Source organism: Saccostrea cucullata, unplaced genomic scaffold (genome assembly GCF_032062105.1).
Source record: "Saccostrea cucullata isolate Sc308-1 unplaced genomic scaffold, CSIRO_AGI_Scuc_v1 ctg101, whole genome shotgun sequence".
NCBI classification, from domain to species: Eukaryota; Metazoa; Mollusca; class Bivalvia; order Ostreida; family Ostreidae; genus Saccostrea; species Saccostrea cuccullata.
The window spans coordinates 299,318-325,031 of record NW_026939309.1 but is presented as its reverse complement, the minus strand read 5'-3'; the positions used below and the strand labels follow the sequence as shown (position 1 = coordinate 325,031).

At 32.5% G+C, this 25,714-nt stretch overlaps 1 protein-coding gene across 3 annotated transcripts; it reads left to right on the top strand.

Annotated features, from left to right (window-relative positions):
- The first annotated feature begins 254 nt into the window (after window positions 1-254).
- Window positions 255-24,145, top strand: LOC134252765 (galactoside 2-alpha-L-fucosyltransferase Sec1-like). 3 transcript variants are annotated; one of them, XM_062735279.1, is made up of 3 exons: window positions 255-386; window positions 22,434-22,505; window positions 22,714-24,145. In XM_062735279.1, the coding sequence occupies exons 2-3, from the start codon at window positions 22,490-22,492 to the stop codon at window positions 24,078-24,080; spliced, it is 1,383 nt and encodes a 460-aa protein (XP_062591263.1). In that variant the 5' UTR covers window positions 255-386; window positions 22,434-22,489; the 3' UTR covers window positions 24,081-24,145. The 3 variants fall into 3 exon arrangements, with proteins under 3 accessions (XP_062591263.1, XP_062591262.1, XP_062591261.1); XM_062735278.1 differs by lacking the exon at window positions 255-386 and adding an exon at window positions 14,287-14,354; XM_062735277.1 differs by lacking the exon at window positions 255-386 and adding an exon at window positions 14,444-14,849.
- Window positions 24,146-25,714: the final 1,569 nt, after the last annotated feature.

Below are 25,714 nucleotides of genomic sequence, written 5' to 3'. Positions count from 1 at the left end.
TAAATATATTGATTTGAGCATCTCCGTGTGCTTGGTTCTGTTAATGCTTTACCCGGCGCCGTGATTCATTCTTCTCTATTATCGAGTTTAAAATATAGCTCTAAATATGTAGTCCGTTATTCATGTAAACTTGCCCATAAGACAATAGGTATAAACATATGTTACAGGATCAATGAATCCGCGGAACTGATGTACAATATACCTGTCATTGACGAGTCATTGACGAGAAATCGAACGGGTGTGCATGTGTTGTGTTGACACTCCTCACTGTACAACGCTTTCAACATCTTCATCCGCGATGAGATCCTCTCCTTCCAATGAGTGACACCCCCACCACCACCACCCCCACACCCGGTCAATAATGAGGATTTCTGTCTTCTCGTAAGGTAAGAATCGGAATTATATATTTTTTATTTATTGAATGTAATAGGGAGTTCTGATCTGAATTCTGAAATGAAAATGAAAATCCATTTATGTAAACAGATAATTACGTGCATTTTGTTGCTAATAACTGATCCTCTGTTTTTTTTCTGATTTATGTTTAGCTATATTTATTTACCAGGTATTTATTCACCACTCAAGGGCCCTCTGGGGGCATATACAATTAAGAAACAAACAATATAAACATGATTATAACTATGCAAAATTGACTTGATCCTCACTTGTAAAAGTTTTCAGATTTGAAATACTGGTATAGTTCACAGTGAAATATACATGTAAGCATTACATACAATATAATAATAACAATACAATATGATGAAAGAAAAAAAATAAAAAAAATACCATGCTCCTTATACTGCAATGACCAGGCGGATAATAGCAAAAAGGGACATGTACATGTAATCATATTATTACAAAAAGTATATATATTTTGTTGGACTTGATAATCTAGGACAACTTCGGAATGGACATTTTTCCGAACTTGCGCACCCTTTTCCTTTAAAGCTATCATCTTAGGGTTTTTTTTAAATGGTGGGGTTTTTATAATCAAATTGATTTATGAAAAAAAAAATTCAACATTTTCTGCTAGTTTTTGAGATATTTGAGTTCAAAAACAAAAATCCCATGGGGAAACATGAACTTAAAAATACCCCACAAAAAACCCCACAAAAACCCCATGGGGTTTATTTTTCACCCCATGGGGTTAAATAACCCATATTATTTTTCGTGGGGTTTTTTAACCCACGTCTCACTAAAAATAAAATGTGGGGTTTATTATCCCATAATTTTTTATGTGGGGTAAAAAAACCCATATTATTTCTCTTAATGCTTGTAATTATCAAGTGAGAATTATAAAATAAATATTGTTTGGAGTTGCAACATAAATTAAGTACAATACATGTACATTTTTTATCAACTTTGTAACAATTTAATTAATTAATTTTTTTTTCAAATTCATTGATATACAGTACCTGGCCATAAGTGAGTCATAATTTTATTTTTACACTATATATTTCATTGAAAAACCTATTTTCATAAAAACTTGTTGTGAAGTCAATTTTAGCTCAATTTTCATGATTTTTTCACTGAAACATGCAGAATTATTCAAATTTTCTTATCTTAAATGATAAACAAAATGATACTTAAACTATTGAGAATAAATCATAAAATATTGTCATGACAAAATTTTCTAACCTCAAATTACTATGATTTCTTAACAAATTGAAGTCTTAAAATTTTTGTTTTGCACTTGACCTGTGATTTCACGGTAATGCATAAAGATAAAACTATTTTGAAATAATGTGAAGAAACTACAACAAATTCTGCATTTTATGGTGTTTTAGACATTAAAAAGAAACAATAAATGACACTGCAAGAATATTTTAGAAAAATGTGTTTCCTAATGAAATATATAGTGGAAAAATAAAATTATGACTCACTTATGGCCAAGTACTGTACATTTATCACTGCATATGTAAATTAGACATGGCATAAGCATGATAAGAAGGGAATTAAATTATATTTTTTTGACTGACCCGTAAGTGAAAAAGTAAACAAATACGGATTAAAAGTTTGAAAGTTAATCTAATATTCCAAGTGGGGGAGAGAAATGAATATAAAAAAAGACATTGGAGTGGACCGGCAATTTCATCAGAAAAACAATGTAAAAAATAACGTGACTTTGTTTACGCTAGCGTAGCTCACAGGTTATTGTTTTCACTATTTTACTGATAAAACTGCCGACTCCTCAGTCCTGTGACCTGTTATTGAACACTGTTGATCGTGAATCACATAGTAATGATAGTTGTTCTACTTACATGGAGTTTAGTTTGAGCTCTGCTGTTTGTAGCATAATGGACTTGATTCAAACAAAGACAAAAACTTCTCTACTTTTCAAAGAATGTTTTTGAAATTGATTGAAAGAGACCAAATCAAATCATGACTTGTGATACTTCTAATTCCTCATTTTGGCACCATTGTCACCCACATCTTTTTCTTTCCCTATGTATAAGTCGTACTCTAAGAAACATATGGGTGACTCTGACAAATAGCGTAAAATTCAAAGACTAAACTGTTATATTTATCCGGAATTTGTTTTTCAGCTACACTGACAAAAGTTAAGTATATTATACTTATAGATGTTTATGCCCACTGGCCCTGATTTGGGAATAAATCCCATTGTATTCCATTCTAAATAATCTGTAAATGCAGTAGCTTCTCAATCCTAAACCAGAAAAATGCTTTCTTTAAAGTGATTAAAAGAACCAGTTCGTCTTCTTTCATGCAATATAACACTTTTATAGCTTTTTCAAAGGAATTAATAAATTTAAATCATAAAAAAAGAGATGAAAGAAGACGAACTGGTAGCGTTTGGAAGGTGTTATGGAATAAAAATACCACACCAAGCAAATTTACATGAAATAAAATGAAAGAAAAGACCTATAGCCCTCAAGGTTTCACTGGTCAGCATGATCAAGGACTCTAATAAATTCATTCAATACGCATACAGGTACGGACTGACTATATAAAATCTAATATTTATTTTTGAATATTAATTATGTCTATAAGGCAGCTATAAAGCTCCTCCGTTTTTCAATAATTTATTTAAATTTTTAAAACTTATAGCCTTGAGTAGAAAACAGTCTCTCATTTCCTTAAATGTTTCAAAAATATATATATAAACAAATACTTTGATAAAGTTAGAATTACTAAATACAAGAAATTTATAATTTATCATTTTAGATTAAGAAAGACCATACTTTTACAAGAAAAATAAAACCATACTTGCCAAATTTCATTGAAATATGAAAAAGTTATGGCCAGTTAAGAGAACACACCTGTACGATTGACTGAATATGACATGATGATGGATTCTCCCCATGTAAATTTCAGTTCTTTTACAACTTATCATGTAAGATTTAGAAAGTTTATGCCATTGCAAGAAAAATAAAACCAATACTTGCCAAATTTCATTGAAATATGAAAAAGTTATGGCCAGTTAAGAGAACACACTAGTACGACTGACTGTGTATTACATGATGATGGATTCTCCCTATATAAATTTATGTTCTCTTTTAGTTTTACAATTTAATCACTTAGGATTAAGAAAGACCATACTTTTACAAGAAAAATAAAACCATACTTGCCAAATTTCATTGAAATATGAAAAAGTTATGGCTAGTTAAGAGAACACACTAGTACGACTGACTGTGTATTACATGATGATGGATTCTCCCTATATAAATTTATGTCCTCTTTCAGTTTTACAATTTATCATTTTAGATTAAGAAAGACCATACTTTTACAAGAAAAATAAATCCATACTTGCCAAATTTCATTGAAAAATAAGAAAGTTATGGCCAGTTAAGAGAACACACTAGTACGACTGACTGAATATGACATGATGATGGATTCTCCCCATGTAAATTTCAGTTCTTTTACAACTTATCATGTAAGATTTAGAAAGTTTATGCCATTGCAAGAAAAATAAAACCAATACTTGCCAAATTTCATTGAAATATGAAAAAGTTATGGCCAGTTAAGAGAACACACTAGTACGACTGACTGTGTATTACATGATGATGGATTCTCCCTATATAAATTTATGTTCTCTTTTAGTTTTACAATTTAATCACTTAGGATTAAGAAAGACCATACTTTTACAAGAAAAATAAAACCATACTTGCCAAATTTCATTGAAATATGAAAAAGTTATGGCCAGTTAAGAGAACACACTAGTACGACTGACTGTGTATTACATGATGATGGATTCTCCCTATATAAATTTATGTTCTCTTTTAGTTTTACAATTTAATCACTTAGGATTAAGAAAGACCATACTTTTACAAGAAAAATAAAACCATACTTGCCAAATTTCATTGAAATATGAAAAAGTTATGGCCAGTTAAGAGAACACACTAGTACGACTGACTGTGTATTACATGATGATGGATTCTCCCTATATAAATTTATGTTCTCTTTTAGTTTTACAATTTAATCACTTAGGATTAAGAAAGACCATACTTTTACAAGAAAAATAAAACCATACTTGCCAAATTTCATTGAAATATGAAAAAGTTATGGCCAGTTAAGAGAACACACTAGTACGACTGACTGTGTATTACATGATGATGGATTCTCCCTATATAAATTTATGTTCTCTTTTAGTTTTACAATTTATCATTTAGATTAAGAAAGACCATACTTTTACAAGAAAAATAAAACCATACTTGCCAAATTTCATTGAAATATGAAAAAGTTATGGCCAGTTAACAGAACACACTAGTACGACTGACTGTGTATAACATGATGATGGATTCTCCCTATGTAAATTTATGTCCTCTTTCAGTTTTACAATTTATCATTTTAGATTAAGAAAGACCATACTTTTACAAGAAAAATAAAACCATACTTGCCAAATTTCATTGAAAAATGAAAAAGTTATGGCCAGTTAAGAGAACACACTAGTACGATTGACTGAATATGACATGATGATGGATCCTCCCCATGTAAATTTCAGTTCTTTTACAATTTATCATGTAAGATCTAGAAAGTTTATGCCATTGCAAGAAAAATAAAACCATACTTGCGAAATTTCATTGAAATATGAAAAAGTTATGGCCAGTTAACAGAACACACTAGTACGACTGACTGTGTATTACATGATGATGGATTCTCATATAAATTTATGTTCTCTTTTAGTTTTACAATTTAATCACTTAGGATTAAGAAAGTCCATACTTTTACAAGAAAAATAAAACCATACTTGCCAAATTTCATTGAAATATGAAAAAGTTATGGCCAGTTAAGAGAACACACTAGTACGACTGACTGTGTATTACATGATGATGGATTCTCCCTATATAAATTTATGTTCTCTTTTAGTTTTACAATTTAATCACTTTAGGATTAAGAAAGACCATACTTTTACAAGAAAAATAAAATACTTGCCAAATTTCATTGAAAAATAAGAAAGTTATGGCCAGTTAAGAGAACACACAAATTTCAAAATCATGTAAGATTTAGAAAAAACCAATATGAAAAAGTTATGGCCAGTTAAGAGAACACACTAGTACAACTGACTGAGTATAACATGATGATGGATTCTCCCTATATAAATTGATGTTCTCTTTTAGTTTTACAATTTAATCACTTAGGATTAAGAAAGACCATACTTTTACAAGAAAAATAAAACCATACTTGCCAAATTTCATTGAAATATGAAAAAGTTATGGCCAGTTAAGAGAACACACTAGTACGATTGACTATATGTATAACATGATGATGGATTCTTCCTATGTAAATTTATGTCCTCTTTCAGTTTTACAATTTATCATTTTAGATTAAGAAAGACCATACTTTTACAAGAAAAATAAATCCATACTTGCCAAATTTCATTGAAAAATAAGAAAGTTATGGCCAGTTAAGAGAACACACTAGTACGAATGACTGAGTATAACATGATGATGGATTCTCCCTATGTAAATTTAAGTCCTCTTACAATTTATAATTTTAAGTCTCAACTCTGTTTTAAGTTGTTATAATGTTATAATACCAGTAAGAACATTTTAATAGAAAAGGTCATATGTTATATGTAGGCATTCACAAATTAATTTGGTAAAATTAAAAAGAAATGTTGGAAAAGTATTCCATGAAGATACAGTACATTTTAATCTGTTTAATAAGAAATATATGAAGAAGTTGAGTAATACATGTATGAATTCTTATTTATGAAAATAAGTTGCAAATGATTTTGAATGAGCAAACCATTGTATTGTTTATTACCAAGAACCATACAGTTCATAGGTTTAACGTATATACATAAATCAGTTGTACAGTATATGTATAACATTTCAATGTCATTCGAACATTATGAAGCCTTACATCAGAGACATAAATAACAGTTATTATGTCTCTGCTTACATCCAAGTATTTGGAAATTTATCAATATGTCAATGACCGTTTTCCATGGCAATAACACAATAATTATCAATTAGTAAAATTACAAAAAAAATTTAATTTTTCATTTTTTTTTTTTTTTTTTTTTTTTTGTATTTTCATCAATGAACACTTTGAAATGTGCTTTTTACTAGGAAAACTTAAAAAAAAAATTAGAGTAGCTAGTTACTCTGAAACCAGCTATGTATACACAAAGGGATATAGTAAACAGGAAATGGTTCGTGTAATGATCAGTCTGTGTGGAAATGAATTCTTGAATATATGTATATACCGGGTATATCATCATATAGACTGAAACTCTGAAAGGTGTGAGAACATTCCTTCGGGCAAAATTCTCCAATATATTTTCAAAGGTGTGAAATAGGGATAATTCACTGATTTCAATTTAATTGATCTTTTACAAATTTATACAGATTTTCAGAATTAATAAATTGAAAATCAATCTGCAATTCATCCCTTTTATGACAACACTAATCAAAGGGTTTTAATTAAGACTGTTTTTCATGATTCAATACTCCAATTAAAATCATCATAATTTAATAATTAGGTACTCAGTGGTCATTAAATAATACATGGCTTCCTCTCTCTCTCTCTCTCTCTCTCTCTCTCTCTCTCTCTCTCTGTATAAAATTATTGCACTTGCAGTTATTTTTTTTTTTTTTTTCATTTTTTTATTATTTTTTTTTCCCCCAGAAAATTTCAATTTTAGTTGTTGACAGGATAAGTGGAATAAAAAAACCATGCAGAGAGAGAGAGAGAGAGAGGAGGGGTATAAAACAATTTAACAAAAAATTCTGTTAGTTGTATATCAACACTTGAGGGGAAGTTTGGAATAGGTTAAGCATGTTAAGTATAAAGCATTCTGAAATAATCAGGCCTTTGATTTTTTTTTTTTTGGGGGGGGGGGGGGTTGTTACCAAATAACGATGAAATGTATAAGGAATATTGTTTAAGGTTTCCGTTAATACTCTATAATTGGTGTTGATGTACATGGTTAAGGTTGTGCAGTTCTTTAGATTTAAATATATATGTAGTAAAAATCACTTAAATACGTGTAAGATGGCTGCATCCCTCTACTTAATTAACCTGACTACAGTTTTTCAGCAAATCGTGTTTTGTTTTGTCTTGTTAACTTGCAATATATAGTAAGGCACGTGTTCATGTCATGCAGTTGTGTGAAATTAATTGTAAATAAGAACATATGCTTTATATCTTATACATGTACCAATTTTTGATTCTATTTCGATTATCATCTTTAAGTTTAGAGACTGTAGACAGAAGTGTAACATGAAAATAACGATATTTGCCTATCAAACTTTAAAGTTTCTTTCATTGTTTATATACCAAGTGTTCTCCGGAGACAGCTTTTGATACTTATGAAGAATTTAAATCAAGATTCTAGAAATTGTCGTTTTTCTTTATTAAACTTTCAAAATAAAATGTTACTGTCAAAACTATTGTTAAATGAAAAATACACTAGCTTTTATTGTTTAGATGGGAAAATAATTTCAGGTTAATGAAATGACCATATGTATTTTAAATCTTTATCTTCGATCTTAGAAAGGGACGTAACTCTGTAAAGCGGATCGTATAATACTTATATTGTCCTCAGTAGTAAGAAGACTAGATTAGTAGATAGGATATGAGACATTTTGAAAGGAAGAATTAAAACTATTATTTTATTAATCATTAATTTATTGATTAATACAGCCTTTAATTTTTTCGTAAACGTTACAAAAGATATTGACCATGATGACATCGAAACGCTAAATAGGTTTGGACGGAACCATTCATATTTTTGCGCAGGGGTGTCTTAAAATAAACGGAACGTGAATTTGTTTCTTATTTTTAATCCGAGTTGGATTCAACGGAAATTTCCTCAACCTTGTTGGTTTTATCTATTTTCATAATCTTACATTATGTTTGAATAATAATAATACAGCAACTAGAGTCTGGAGTTAAACCTACCCACCCCCTTTTGCTAACTTCCGAGAAACCAATATCTACACACCCCAGATCTACATAATCCAGTTGCGTTTTACTTCTGAACAAACTAACATTTTTAATGCTGAACAAACTGACACTTTTAATAAATAACTTTACATGTCCAGAGTTTGAAAACCCGATAGAAAAAAGATGTGAAATATGATTAAATTCCATCAAAATCAGATCCTAACAAGAACAATATTAAAAACTTTGAATTAAAATAAAGCGTACAATCTTTTGTATTACTCCTAGGTTGAGATAGAAATGTTGAGCCATTATTTAAAACCAGAAATTATAACATTCTTGAAAGTACATGTAGACTGCTCTCAGATGGGACTAGACGACTATTATGCAATATAAACAGGAAATGACAGGTGTCACTACTTAGGTGTGGAACCGAATCCTTGTATATATACACGTGTGATGTACGTCTGGGTTACAATGTACCCCTCGGAATACAGCCCTGAGGGTGAATCTTACAATATATTTTCTATATAGTGTGTACAGAGTGGTTCGACCATGCTCTACGCGCTGAAGTTATTAAAAAATGATTGCATACATGTGACCCCCCCCCCAGACCTAGTACCATAAATACGCGATTTCCATGCATTTGTAATATGGGATAAAATATTATTGATATAGAATAAAATTTATAAAATATAGATTAATGGGGGTGGGGTGGGTCGTAAGAATTTAACTTTTGTTTAATGATTTAGACTTTGATATTCCTATCATGCATTTACAATCAAACAAGTCCGAAGATTGACCGGAGAGTCCATTATCCTCGTATAAAAAATACAATTAATTTTTTTTTTACAACAGACCGAGAAGAGTAAGGGGTATACTATTTTTGAGACATAAACGGGTGTGAACAAAAAATCTCGATTGCATATCATGTGCTTGATAAAGGGGCCGAGCAAGGGACGCTTTACGCGATCGTACATATTAGGCCTAATATTTATATGTAATATGCTTGTAACGGTGGATTAATCATGTGTTGATAAATAAATAAATAAATAAATAAATAAATAAATAAATATAAATAAATAAAATGAATGAATGAATGAATGAATGAATGAATGAATGAATGAATGAATGAATGAATGAATTAACTAATGAATGAATGAATAATGAATGAAAAAATATATCGATCTACATCATTAGGCCTAATATTTATGCTTGTAACGGTGGATTAATCATGTGTTGATAAATAAATAAATAAATAAATAAATAAATGAATAATAAATGAATGAAAATAATGAATGAATGAATGAATGAATGAATGAATGAATGAATGAATGAATGAATGAATGAATGAATGAATGATAAAATATCTAAAGATCTACTTCAGGTGGGTCATCATGTATTCGGCACTTTAGTAATTTGAAACGCTTCGCTTAATTAATAATCGGGATATATTACAACAAATATAAGATGTTTTAAATAGTTTAAGTTGAATTACAAAGATCTAACGGAAATAATTGTAAATATAATTACCGAAATTAATTAAGTGTAAATCGCTAAAATGAGTAAACCGGGCCCGCTACCCATTTTAGTCACCTTGAAAAGGACAATCGGCGATAATGATGGATAAACATAACATTTTAATTCAAAACTGTCAGCGAAGGCAAATCTTATAGTAATAAACTATGTCCGTAAATTTCATGAAGAAATAATGTGTATTCATCTCATTATTGTCAAAAACCCGGTTTTCAGTTTCGAAATTCCCGGCCGGCCCGGCCCGGGTTTCGCTACCCATTTTAGTCACACTACAGAAGAGCGGAAAGGAAGAAGACCACCTGTCTGGATGTACAGGCCTAATGATGGAATTAAGAACTTTATTTTAACAAGGATTAATTCACGCAAGTATTTAAATCAGTCTGATTGATTTGGCGTGTGTGAATTATTCCATTAACATCACAAAATGTCCAATTGGAATTCTGCTGTCAGTCAGTGTCTGAAGGAATTAGTTTTGTTTACATGTCAGTGATGTAAGTATTAGCATGCTATGAATTTGGGGGTTATTTCTTGCAAAACGGAATCAAGCTCTATATGATAGATATTAGAGGAATATACATGGTCAAAAATTAATATAACTTTTATTAGTTTTCTTAGTCTTACTCAACAGTCAATTTAGGGAGGAGGAATATCTGTCAGGGTGTCCCATGTATCAGTAGGGTATGTCACATTGTGCCTGTCTAAGGTTAATCAAGTTCAAGTTCAGTTTATTTATGGATTCTATAACATAAGGTCTGTGCGAATGAGTTCAATAATTAATCCCTGCATGTACTTTTATGGGGTACTCACAAGGGTGGATCTTAACAACTGCAGTGATATAGATGTGAAATTTCTATTTTCCTTTTAAAAAACTGTGAACCAAAAATTATCACTTTGAAAACAAAGTACCAATCATACGATATGTATGGAAATACCTTATTGAAGAGTTACTGTAGCTCCAAAGTTTTTTTTTTCTAATTAGGTCAAACATGAATAAAGGTCAAGGGGTCAGAAATCATAGCATGCTCAGAAATATCTTGCAACAGACATATGAAAAATCTATCTCTTCTAAATCAAAGTCATAAGGAAGAATTAATATTTATGAAAAGTATGTCATACTTCAAGGTCAAGATATAATGGTAAAAAATCATGATAGTGTAATCTGTATTAAGAAAGGAATAATTCGCACAGGTAATACATGTATAATTTGAACATGTTGAAAGCCCTATCTCATCTCATTCAAAAGATATGACCAAAGTTTAAGTTTTTGTGACATTGATAAGCTGACCATTTAACAGATGACAGATGAATAAGATTTAATGTCCTCTCTTATTCGCTAAGGTGGGGGACAAAAATCAAAAGAACTCATCAAAAGGGATTGACTGACCTTGACCTGATAATGCATATAGATGCTTTCTGTAAAAATAAACGTCTTCTTACAATAATTTAGTTTATAGTTAGAAAGTTTAAGTATCATAAGAAAAAGAAATATCATGTTTGACATACATGTAGATCTATTTCAATGAAAAAAAGTGATATTGTCAGAATGAGATCAATATTGCCTGACTGCACCTTGCAGGATGAAAATTTAGTTTTAATAATTTCAGAACTTCTTTTTTTCTAATTAGAAACCAAAGAATTTTCGATGAATTCCAATTATATATTACTAATAATTATAATGTACATGATCTATGTAAAGCCTAAATTGATTCGTTATCCAATGTAGATTTAACAGTCGAGCTGGTTGATGACAGGTATAAACTTAAAAAAATTACTAGTAGTAAATAAGGTACCGTAAAGGCGTAGTACATGTATACAATGTATATGTTGTCTTATTTAATCATATTCATTGTACCTGCTTTTTTGGCTGATATTAAGTGGTTATTTCAGCTTTTTTTTTATTCAGACAGAGTAGCATAGAGATGCAATTAATTTCATTTTTCATAATATTCATTCATTCATAAAAATAATAAAGATACCTAACCTAATGATAAAAAAAGAAGAATAAATCAGATTGGTGATCAATATCTAAAGACATGATGGCGGATCTAAGGGAATACTGTAGGTTGTAATATTTTCGTTCGTTTATTGCTTTTCTCATTTACCTAAGACAAAGCGACATGAGATATTTGTCTCATCTTTTTTAATTATGATTATGGCTAATTGATTTCAAACATTTAGCTTATAAGTCATGTATTATTATAGTCTAAATTTATGAGCGGTGGATCCCATAAGAGTTGTGGTGGATGTAAAGGGAGTAGATAGATATTTGTAATAGGTCAAAGGATAATAATGATTATGGATAATTGATTTCAAACATATAGCTTATATGTCATGTGTGATCAAGATCTAAACTTATAAGTGGTGGATCCAAGGGGAGTGGATATTTATCTTTTTTAATTATTTGTGTTTGATCAAAGGTTATTAATGAATTGTGATCATGTCTAATTTATTTCAAACATTTAGCTCGTGATCTTAATTTTAAAGTGGTTGATCCAAGGCAAGTGGATATTATTTTTAAATATTTGTGATGGGTAAAAGGACATTACTGATTCCGGCTAATTGATTTCAAACATTAAACTTATATGTCATGTGTGATCAAGATCAAAACTCATAAGTGGTGGATCCAAGGGGGGTGGATATTTATCTTTTTTAAATATTTGTGAATGATCAAAGGATATTAATGATTTATGATTATGGCTAATTTATTTCAAACATTTAGCTTTTATGTCAGGTGTGAACATGATCTTAATTTAAAAGTGGTGGATCTAAGGGGAGCGGATATTATTTTTAAATATTTGTGGTGGGTAAAAGGATAATAATGATTATGGCTAATTTATTTCAAACTTTAATCTTACATGTCATGTGTGATCAAGAACTTAACTTATTAGTGGTGGATCCATGGGGAGTGGATATTCATTTTTTAAAGAAATATTTGTGGTGTATCAAGGATATTAATGACTATGCCATAGTCATTAATATCCTTGATATGGCTGATTGATTTTAAGCATTAAGATTATATGTCATGTGTGGTCATGATCTAAACTGATAAGTGGTGGATCCAAGAGGCATAAATATTTTATTTTTAAATATTTGGGTGAATCAAAAGATTTTAATAGTTGTACTTTGTGATATATAACTGAATTGAGTTCCATTAATTAAATATGTAGATATATTGCACATGAATTAAATAAATCCAATCTTATTAGTGGTGAATGCAAGGGGAATGGAGATTTAAAAAAAATCCACAAACTAGACATCATATAAACCTAACATATATAAATATACATTAGTTAAGGAAAGAGACCCTCTTTGGACACTGTGAATTGGTTGCTATTGTGTTGGTATTAAATTTTCTTGTTTCATTTTTTTAAATATTCAGATTAATGGTCATCGATCAAATAATCTGTGAAGAGTTTTATGATGAATGTTTCATTTTGGGAGGCAACTGCCTTAGAAACCTGTTTTCATATAAATCTTCTTTTACATAAGCAAAAATTTGAAGAATGAATACTTGAAAATTTGAAAAATAATAGATATTTGTTATAACTATCCACTTTTATAAAATGAGAAACAGAGAAGATACTAATGATCCATTAGTCTAAGAAAAAAACCCAAGTTTTTAGGAATTATCTTACAGTAAATATATCAATACATGGGATTTAAAACCCCATGATAAAGAAACGTGGGAGAAAAAACCCCATATGACAATATAAGCAACATATGGGTTTAAAAAACCTACATTGATTTTCGTGGGGTTATTTCCCCCATGGGGTGAAAAATAAACCCCATGGGGTTTTTGTGGGGTTTTTTGTGGGGTATTTTTAAGTTCATGTTTCCCCATGGGATTTTTGTTTTTGAACTCAAATATCTCAAAAACTAGCAGAAAATGTTGAATTTTTTTTTTCATAAATCAATTTGATTATAAAAACCCCACCATTTAAAAAAAACCCCTAAGATGATAGCTTTAAAGGAAAAGGGTGCGCAAGTTCGGAAAAATGTCCATTCCGGGTTTAAGTTGTCCGTCGAAATATAGATCAAAATGTTCAATTTAACATTTTATGAATATACAATTAATTGGCAAAGATTACGGATTTCCTGGATTTTTTGTATCCTTGTATATTGCCAGAGTTACATAGTCTGAGATACAAGGACGGTCCTCAGCACGTTTATTTCCTTCTGAAAATCTCACATGTTGACAATAGAGATCTATATAGGCCTAGTTTTGTCTTGCATGTACTGATGTAGGCTAGGGCACAGAAACTTGCTATACCAATCCATGGTTAATACTGATGTTAGACTGAGGTCGTTTGATTTCATTTCAATTGTTCTCTTTATTATGAACTGAACTGTCGTTTAGATTAATCATGAAAGTATACTTATAAATACATGTACATATCGGATCCCCTTATTTAATAGCTTGTGTTCTCCCTTTGTTGAAGTCATCATCATGACGTCATAACATGATGGAGGTAGGTGCCATCATTTATAAATCTTCTTTTTTAGATATTTTTTTTTGGATTTGAATGTTGCCTTTGCTAGTTTGATAATTTAATGATTTCTAGTATGTGCAGGGGAAATCACCTTTGCTAGTCAGCGATCGGAGTTTTGATATCCATCAGTATGGGTAAAAATTTCATTCATTATGAGGTAGGACCTAGTATCAGTTTTAGTTTATTGTTTGCAAATAAATCTCTTAAGAAAATACCCGATACAGATTTCTTTTGTCGCGTATAAACAAAAGGGATTTCTCAGTCGCACTTCGCATGTCGTGTAAACGTTTTAAATCGACATTAAGTGATTCCGGCCACACACCCGCCCGGTATTTAGCTCGCTTGGTAAGTCATGCGTGTCAATTTACATACCACAAATATTGACACGCTGATTGAATCAGTATCTATTGAATGGTCATTAAACAATTGGACTTCCCTCGGGTGAGGTAGAAATGGACAGTGACCTACTTTCCTGTAAGTAACAACAGAAATTTACCTCTTTTGGTCAGTTTTTTAAAACTAAATCAGAATATAGATTTCGAAATAGTGGATTTTTTTTCAGGAATAAAATTTATTTGGGTTTCTAAACAAAACTTTTAGGCCTAACCTTAAATCAGTTAAGGTTTTACATGCTTGTTCGTCTTAATGAAGTAATACCTTGTCTAAACTTTTTCCATTACCTGTAAGTACATGGTTTACTTGACTACACTCAGAGTACATTTTTATTTGTGCTGTGAGGGTCGTATTACTTTCTGTGTGTTGTAAAGTGTGCACTTCCTTATTCATGTTTCGTGGTTTACATTGTATAACAGTATAAAGCAGACTGGGATTTTAATAAACATTTGCTCCACGTTGTCGTAGCATTTGTAACCGCGTAATCAACAAACATATTCCCTACAAACTAACGTTAGGTGTTTAGATTACAACTTTACTAAATAAATAATTAAATTTATGGATCTTTACGAAATGGAAACACCCTCTGCTTTGTAAAATAGAGTTATTTGTATTTAGTGAATTTGCATTTTTATGTCCAAAAAAAGGAGGTAAATTATTCAAGGAAGTTGAGCACCCACACCCGAAAGAAATAGTTGTTGAGTGTGAAAATGAAGGAGATGTAATGATTTTCATCGTAAGAGTTGTCTATAGAAGCAGAGCGAATGTTAATTGTTCGTACAATGTATAAATATGAACAATCTAAAAATATCGACTAAAATCAATAGATTTTAAATTGCTTTAAATTGTATAATTTTGAGAGATTTAGTCTTAATTCTGATTCCTTATCATCTTTTATTAACAGAACATACTCTAAATATTATAATACATGCAGACATGTAGAAAGCGGATGGAGCTGGGGGTGGGTAGGTGGGCAGAGAGGCTACCTACATGCAGATCGAATTCGTTAAAACAAAAATATTTTCTAAGATATCTATAATACTTAATGGGAAAACTATATCTATAAGATGATAACTGCAGATACGTAGCTCTCTTGTGTGAAAAAATTGAACTAGATCTCGAATCGTCGTCCATCCCATTTTTTTCTTCAGACCAGCGAGCTACAGATCTACGGCTACTTTCGTAGAAACTCGGGAAGGGGATTGACTATTTTCCGGGATCTTCGAATCCTGCCTATTTTCTTCAAATAAGGGGTGCTCTAAGGGGTAGCTGCAGATCTGTAGCTCGCTGGTCTGAAAAAAAAATTGGGATTGATGACCAGATTGATAACAGACTCTGGTCTGTCAATATATTCTTTCGGAGAGCTACAGTTCTGCAGCTATATAAGGGGTATATCATTGTTTTAATAATAGTTGATAAGAGTGTACATGTAAAAACATGATAATTTTAATTTTCATCAGCAAGTGATAAAGCATTTTTGAAAAAAAAAAACGTACATGTAACTTTATGCAATTTTTATGTTGTTGTTTTTTTTTAACTTCCATGATTTTGATGCTTGTGTGACGTGATATGTTGGAATAAAGGTATGTAGGCATGGGCGGATACAGGATTTGTGATTAAGGGGAGCGTGGATAACTTTGTTTAGGCAGTGGGTCTGGGGCCCGCCTTAAGGCCCCAAGTGGGCCCAAGCCCCCGGAAGCTCCTAGGTTTTCGTGAACTAGTATTTTAAGAGTAAAACCAGGCACAATAATATTGTTTATTTTTTAAACTCACCTGAGCCGAAGGCTCAAGTGAGCTTTTCTGATCACATTTTGTCCGTCGTCCGTCCGTCCGTCTGTCTGTCCGTCTGTAAACTTTTCACATTTTCGACTTCTTCTCAAGAACCACTGGGCCAATTTTGACCAAACTTGGTACAAAGCATCCTTGGGTGAAGGGAAATTTTTATTTTACATGTTGACCTTCATCTTCGCTAGCCAAGGGTTTCTGATACACTACTCTCCTCATGAGAGAAGCGTATCAGAAACCCTTGGCTAGCGAAGATGGTTGACCTTATGAAATCACATCGCTAAACTGAAGTTACTGAACACGTGACAAAACTGCGATTTTCTCTTAGATTTCAATTTTTGCAGGGTTGAAATTTGTTGATGCAAGTTTGTTTTTTTTTGAATGGGTCGATGATTGTGAATGAATGTGCCCTTTCATTTAAGAACTTGAAGTTATTGCAAAAAAATGAAAGAACGTACTAGGAATTTATTTCTTTAACATCAGATTATTTTATGCAACAAAGAAAAAATAATTTAATTTATTATATAATTTAAGATTTTTTTGTGATAGCAAACACTACAACAGTTGAATTTAAGCCAAATTTATTATACAATGTGTACACTTTACTGAAACAATATATAATGAAGGAATACATTAAAGTTTATAGGGAAATATGTCAATTTTCAGTGGAGAGGAGTTCATTGTACGTGCATGCAGAAAATGGGGATATGTAAAATGGTCGTTGTTGAAATAATGGATTTATGTGCCCAAATTATAGCAGAGAAAAAAAAATTATATTTGATTTTGTCATATTTTATAAGGACATCTCAGTATTCCATTTATCAAGTTATTTAACTTGGAAAAAAAATACTAATACAAATAAATCACCCCCCCCCCTTTTTTGTAACATATTGGAGGAGGGGTGGTAACATTTTATCCCCCCCCCCTTCACTTTAATCCCCCAGAAAACTATTTCAGATCATTATATTTTTCCTGCCATATATCGATGAGGTTCTCTGTAGATTGAATTTCAAAAGCTTATAGGGAGTTCACTCCCAGGGGCATAGCCCCTACGGATAGTGTTTTGGAACTAATAAGAGTGGCGGTGGTTTGTATAATTATATACTTTCAATCTAATTGCACTTTCCCTAATACTTATTTTACCCTCTGTGCCTTAATGAGGAAGAACAAAATCACAAAATCTTTAAATTACATACTGAATTTTGATTGTCATTCTTAATGTGTATGAATCACGCTTATCTCGGCTGGGAAAACTTCAACATTTTTTTTTTATGTACGGTACGGACAGACACACGGATAAACAGGAAATTGACATCAGATTTAAGAAACTCAAATGTTACCCACCAGTGCCACAATGCATGCTTTAGCAAATACTGTGCTAAAATTTCAAGCATTTTCAGTGAATAGTGATACATGTGTAATTGCTGAGAAAACTGCAACCAAACATTTGCTACGTTCAGACATACAGGCAGCGAGACAGACAGACGGACGGAGTGACACACAAAGGTAAATCAGTATACCCCCCTCTTCTTCGTAGCGGTGGTATAATGATTCCTAACGAAAGGAACAGCAAAAGATCATTTCAATAACAGCAAAAACAAGTTGAATCGAGGAGGGTGGGGTGGGGGGGGGGGGGGACTCTTGACTATGTGCTTGTCCAACTAATCTAAGAAGTGCATGCACACGTTAAAACATGTTATATATGTTTCAATTAATAAAGCAAGTTGCTTCCAAAAGATTGGTCATGATTTTATGTCGGTATTTATTGTTTCCATGGAAACAAATCCTGCTGCAGTAATTCAGATATATGTCAGTTTAAGTTTGAGTTCTTCATCTGTTTTTGTCTCGGTAAATAAATTGAGGAGAAGTATAAACAAACATTGGAGGCAATGCTATGAGTTTTGTATACTGGTACATCAATACTTATTTGGATCATTCCTGAATTATTTGGTTACCATAGCAACTGTTTTTTTTTTAATTATGAATTTATAGTCTTTTTCATGTTAGTGAAATGACAAAGTTTATTGAATTTATTTTATTGAAGAAGACACATAATCGTGCAATAAAGCAGTAGATTTTGTATATAAAACATATCAATGAAAAGGATTTTCCTGAACTATTGGCTGCCGTAGCAACCATTTTTAAAAATAAATTATGAATTACTATTTTGATATTTAGTGAAATACAATTAAATTCAATTTATTTTACTGAAAAAGAGAAAAAAATAATGAATGAAGCTATGATATTATTTGTTGTATGCTTGTCAGCATAACAAAATTTGTGATAACAACCAATATAAGGAAGTGTTAAAAACTATTTGGTTACCATAGCAACGTGATTTTAGACGCTTGAATTTTTATTTATTTTTCTTTAAAATGTACATAAGTGAAATAACAAATATAATAAGTGTTATCTATTTAAAATTGAAGAAATTAAATCATGCACCGAGGCCACAGATTCAGCATAATGATAACGTCATTAGCTATAGTGATTTTTCCTGACTTTTTGGTTGCCATAGTAACAAATTATTTTTGTTTAATTTATGAACTTACATATTTATCATAATATTGTAAAATTATGATGTTTAGTAGTGTGATTTGCTTTACTTTTGACCTTTTTAAAGTTATGATGTACAAAGAGGAGCCAAATATTGAATCTACAAATTAATCCAAAATCTCCATAGTAACCATTTTCGTTTTCGTTTTATTTTATTTTAAGAAATAATACCTCTCTAGAAATTTTATATTTTGTTAAGTTAGGAATGGCCTTTTCAGTGATGGCAGTTGTTTGTTATGGATTGCCCGCGTTTTCTTGCTACTATGCTTAGAAAATGCCAAAAATTGGCATTTTTTCAAATTTGTAAAATTTTGAAAAATTCACACTTTTCACTGGAACACAACTCTTTTATGACCAACTACTGAATAATTTCATTAGTTGTGGTAGTTACTCCAACAAATAGTCTATCAGAGTGGACAACAATCAAATATGTAAATAATATACAGAAAATAGAAATTTATGATGAAGTTGGTATACTTTCCGTAGGTTGCTCTGTATTTTTGGCCTCAAAATGGTGGTTTTGGTTACCATGGCAACCGGGACTCAAAATAAAAAATTAACCCTAAAATGTTCTATACATGGTGTTTCTACATTGCATGCAAAAAATCAGCAAAATCTGTGATGTACCATTTCCATCTTTTTCCTAAATTCTTTGATTTTTACAGAGAATGACTCTTAAATTGTCAAAATGAAGGGACATATCCCCTCGCAAGGGGAGATAATCAAGAAAAGAGAAAAATAGGGTTGGGTCATTAAAAAATCTTCTGCTCAAGAACCACTGGGCCAGTAAAGCTGAAACTTATGTGGAAGCATCCTGGTATAGTGTAGATTCTAAATTGTTCACATCATGACCCCCGGGAGAAGGGCGGGGCCACAATGGGGAATCCAAGTTTTACATAGAAATATATAGGAAAAATCTTTGAAAATCTTCTTCTAAAGAACCACTGGGCCAGAAAAAGTGAAGCTTATGTGGAAGCATTCTGGGGTAGTGTAAATTCTAAATTGTAGGAATCATGACCCCCGGGGGAAGGGCGGGGCCACAATAGGGTATCAAAGTTTTACATAGAAATATATAGGAAAAATCTTTGAAAATCTTCTTATCAAGAACCACTGGGCCAGAAAAGTGAAGCTTATGTGGAAGCATCCTGGTATAATGTAGATTCTGAATTGTTCAAATAATGACCCCCGGGGGAAGGGCGGGGCCACAATGGGGAATCAAAGTTTTATATAGAAATATATAGGAAAAATCTTTGAAAATCTTCTTCTCAAGAACCACTGGGCCAGAAAAAGTGAAGCTTATGTGGAAGCATTCTGAGGTAGTGTAAATTCTAAATTGTAGGAATCATGACCCCCGGGGGAAGGGCGGGGCCACAATAGGGTATCAAAGTTTTACATAGAAATATATATAGGAAAAATCTTTGAAAATCTTCTTTTCATGAACCACTGGGCCAGAAAAGTGAAGCTTATGTGGAAGCATCCTGGTATAATGTAGATTCTGAATTGTTCAAATAATGACCCCCGGGGGAAGGGCGGGGCCACAATGGGGAATCAAAGTTTTATATAGAAATATATAGGAAAAATCTTTGAAAATCTTCTTCTCAAGAACCACTGGGCCAGAAAAAGTGAAGCTTATGTGGAAGCATTCTGGGGTAGTGTAAATTCTAAATTGTAGGAATCATGACCCCCGGGGGAAGGGCGGGGCTACAATGGGGTATCAAAGTTTTACATAGAAATATATAGGAAAAATCTTTGAAAATCTTCTTCTCAAGAACCACTGGGCCAGTAAAGCTGAAACTTATGTGGAAGCATCCTGGTATAATGTAGATTCTGAATTGTTCAAATAATGACCCCCGGGGGAAGGGCGGGGCCACAATGGGGAATCAAAGTTTTATATAGAAATATATAGGAAAAATCTTTGAAAATCTTCTTCTCAAGAACCACTGGGCCAGAAAAAGTGAAGCTTATGTGGAAGCATTCTGGGTAGTGTAAATTCTAAATTGTAGGAATCATGACCCCCGGGGGAAGGGCGGGGCCATTATAGGGGAATCAAAGTTTTACATATATAGGAAAAATCTTTGAAAATCTTCTTCTCAGGAACCACTGGGCCAGAAAAGCTGAAACATATGTGCCCATGGAAGGATCATGGGGTAGTGTAGATTTCAAAATGTCTAAATTATGATCAGTGGGGTAGGGTGGGGATGCATTATGTATAACAAGGGGGAAATCTGGTAAAGAACAGAATGGTCAAAGCTTCTCAGGTGAGCGAGGTGGCCCATGGGCCTTTTGTTTTTATTTTTGTTCAAAGTGGCATATAGATCCGAATGGCCGGGTGTTTGAATATTAATTGCATTGAATGTTTGTCACTATGATGTATTATAAGTTTATAACACATGCCACTATAATGAACGATTTACTTACTTACATACAGTGGTATTGGTTAGTTATGTACCAAAGTACGGCATTATTAATATCAGTCATATCATACGTTGAATGGTGGGGGCCCAGGGGGGCGAAGCCCCTGGAAGTTCCTGGGTTTTCGTGTACTTAAAAGAGTAAACCCAGGCACAATAATAGTGGTATTGGTTAGTTATGTACCAAAATATGGCATTATTAATATTAGTCATATCAATTCATACTTCGAAAATTTTAGCGGGGGTGCGTCCCTCCCCTCCCCCCCTTTAAATCCGCCAGTAGTAGGTATACCTTTTTATATACTGTAGTAACTTGCATGTAAAAACATGGGTATAAATATCTTAGGATACTAGTCATTAAAACATGAGTTATCATCACGTGTTCTTTGACGTATACTTGTACACAATGTTTCTCCTACCCCAGGCGCGGATCCAGAAATTTTTCCCAGGGGGGTCCACCCCAGTCCCAAAAAAAAAAAAAAATTTCAACTCAGAAATTTCTTGACAAGCAAAAAAAAAAACAAAAAAAACAAAAAAAAACACGTAAACTCGCCCAAACATCCAAAATCCTTTTTCTTGGGGAAGGGGGGGGGGGGTAGGCGATGACTTTTAATGCTTCAAATCTTTAACGTTTCATACCACTTTAATACAGGTTGAAGTTTACCAGGGGGGGGGGGGTCCAAGTTAACTTTTTTCTTGCTTTTGTATATAAATTTAATAACCTTGGAAATTCCAGGGGATGACTTTTAATGCTTCAAATCTTTAACTTTTCATACCACTTTAATACAAGTTCAAGTTTACCAGTAAATAACCTTGGAAATTCCAGGGGGGTCCTGACCCCCCCCCCCACCCCCCCCCCCACCCCCCTAGATCCGCGCATGTACCCTATTATATGACTGCTTTTGCTTTTCAGATAGATGATATTCTGATCAGTCGCAATGATATGCAGAAAGACGTCCAACTTCTTCCATGAACGTAAAACGATGTAAGTTCATATATCAACTGATTAAAAGTCGAAAATATTTAGCAATGCAAATATTTAAATTTCAAAAAATCCTTAAAATCATATCATATCAATAATATTATTTTTAAAATGTAAAGATTGTAACTTTTTAGGTATCTTTTATGAATAAACTTTGAAAATTAAAAAAAAAGTATAGTCACCTTGTATTAATTTTATATATTTTTTCTAGATTCGGCATGTATTGCTGCAAGTTTCTTTGCAACAGTGGTAGCTTTCGGTACCCTTATGACGGTGAATCAGAAATTTGGACCCGACCACCTTAAACCTATGAAGATTTTGAAGGTTATTATACAAAGCAACAAGGTATCATCGGACAACGTCATGGTACAAAATTACTTCCGAGATCCGCCCCCCAAAAACATAGAAATCAACATATCTCAAACGTCCGCACCTGGTGCGACCTCAAACACAGCATTATCAGTCAAAAACAAAACAGTTCCGTCTCCTCCATCTTCCCCAGCTTTCACTTCGAAAACTAGCATCTCACCTGCGACAAGAAATACTAAAACTGCCTTCACGACAGTTTCAAAGCCGTCTTCCATTGCCAAAAAGACAGTGACTACTGCCAGAAGTACAACGACCACTAACAAAAACACAGTGACTACTGCCAGTAGCACCAGGAGTACAACGACCACTAACAAAAGTACAGTGACCTCTACCAAGACTATAGTTTCCAAGACATCGATCTCACCTACAACGCATGCGCCGTCCAATTTTTATGTCTGTCCTACATTTATGGGGAGAATTGGAAATAATTTATTTCAGTTTGCTTCCGGATTTGGAATCGCTGCCTCTAAGGATCTGAAATTTGTTGTAGCAGAAAATGATCTCATATACCGGTTGTTTGAATTGAAAAACAGTAAACATCTTCATATCAGCAAAAATAGACACGAATGTGCAAAAGCAAAATTCAGAGGGGAAGGGCGTGCATGTTCCTATGATAAAAATGTAGCGAATTTCAAGCCGGATGCAACGTATCGAGTTGGGAATTATTTACAGTCGTGGAAGTATTTTCAAGATGTGGCAGAAAAACTACGAGAACAGCTAAAATTTAGGGTTCATCTTCAGACGAGCGCAAATAATATTATAAAAGGAATATTAAAGAAGTTTAACACATCTCGAGAAAACGTAACTTTGATTGCTGTTCATGTACGACGCGGAGACATGGTCAACCATGGCTTTGGTTATTTAGTTGCAACAAAGGAATACTTCGCGAAAGCAGTACAGCTCTTTACCAGTTATTCTAGTCCCATTTTTATCGTTTGTTCTAATGATCTTTCGTGGTCTAAAGCAAATTTTCCTAAGAACGACAAGGTTGAGTTCATTTCCGGGAATTCAGCGGAAGTAGATTTAGCTTTAATGGCGTCTTGCGATCACATGATATCATCTGTAGGTTCTTTTAGTTGGTGGGCAGGCTGGCTCAACAATGGAACTGTGACTTACTTCAAATGGCCGGCAAAGGAGGGTTCGGGGCTTCGCGCACAGTTCAGCTCAGATTATATGGATTATTTTTATCCACATTGGACAGGCATATAATAAGTTTAATAGTATTAATTGTTGCATCAATATTTAAATTGCATAATACACAATTTTTATGTTTATTACTGAGATTATTTCTATCCACTTGTGAAAGGTTCTCCCTCTTTTACATGTTTGTTTATTTCTTGCTTCATTTATTGAATAGATTACTAATCACCAATCACCTATGTTTACATACCAGATGGTGACCATGACGTTTGTTTTTAGAATTATTGATGTAAAGATATTGTGCATTAAGTCTCTTAGTAAAAATATAGTATTTCTGACTATTTCAACACGTGGTACTCATTTCAACAAGCTATTTTTTTATTTAATAATTGACAATGGTCTCTGAAGGATTAATAAATAAGTTTTTGAAATAGAATAATTCCCGTTGGATTTAATTTATATTATTGTATCAGACACGAAAATACTAGTTACTTAATTTAATCCAAAACGAAATTAAATGCACATCTACCATGCCTACAGTATATGGATATGGACAAAATAGCCATAACTACCGTATTACTAGAGAGACCCTGAATCACTAAAAACAGAGAGGAACATTTTCAAAGTACATATGCATTTTCCATAAATGACCAATAGAGCCTCACCCTAACACTAGAACCCCATACTTTTGAGCCATGATTTTTCCAATCTTTGAGGAAGTGTGTATTTAATACAATTCTCAATTGACCTTGGACTTTCAGGAGGGTGTGACTTTCTCGACACTTCGTCTCTCTCAAATGGCGAATCTAGATTCTCATTGGTTAAGAAACTGATAACATCAACACTATAATTGGATCATTTCTACACTCGCTGACATACGCCGGAATGTATATTTTAACCGTGAATGAAAGGCTGTGTAAATTTCAGATGCTAATAATTAGGTAACGTCGAGAGTACTACGCCTTACTGAAAGTCCAAGGTTGACTGAGAATTATACAAATTTGTCTGCTAAACATATTAACTATAAAGAGCAATCTAATTAAAATTAAATCTTTGATCCGCTCCAGTTTGATCGCTACTTTGTGTAGCGATCAAACTGGAGCGGATCAAAGATTTAATTTTAATTAGATTGCTATAAAGAGAAAATGTGTTTCACTACATAATCGATGGAGTCGAACCTTAACTGGGATTGAAAAGTATACGTCCGCTTCCTGAAATTTTTACCTTGTGTAGTACAAATAACGAGGCACATAGGCCACAATGCTCACCTGCGTAACTATGACCCTTCTGGGTTTTATTTCAATAGCAGATCTTTTCTAATATGTTTCGTAAAATATTGAACACATACGGCCCATCACTACCCCGGGTGATCATGATTTGAACAAACTTCAATCTATACTACCAGAGGAAGCTTCCGTAGTAATATATGTAAACAAAGCTTTACTAGATTATTTTAAGGGTTTTTTTTTTACTAGTATTTATTGCTTTGCATATACTTTGATTTTCCCACTGTTGCTACACTACCTCAGAGGACACCTCTGTATAAATATGATTTATTTTGCTTAGACTTTCTCAAAAAGTAAAAATCGAAGATAATTCTTGATTATATTCCTATGTAAAAAAGAAATTGTTCATCTTTCTACTCTGTATTGACTCTGTCCTTAATTCCCCAGGGGTCATGATTTGAACAAAATTGAATCTGC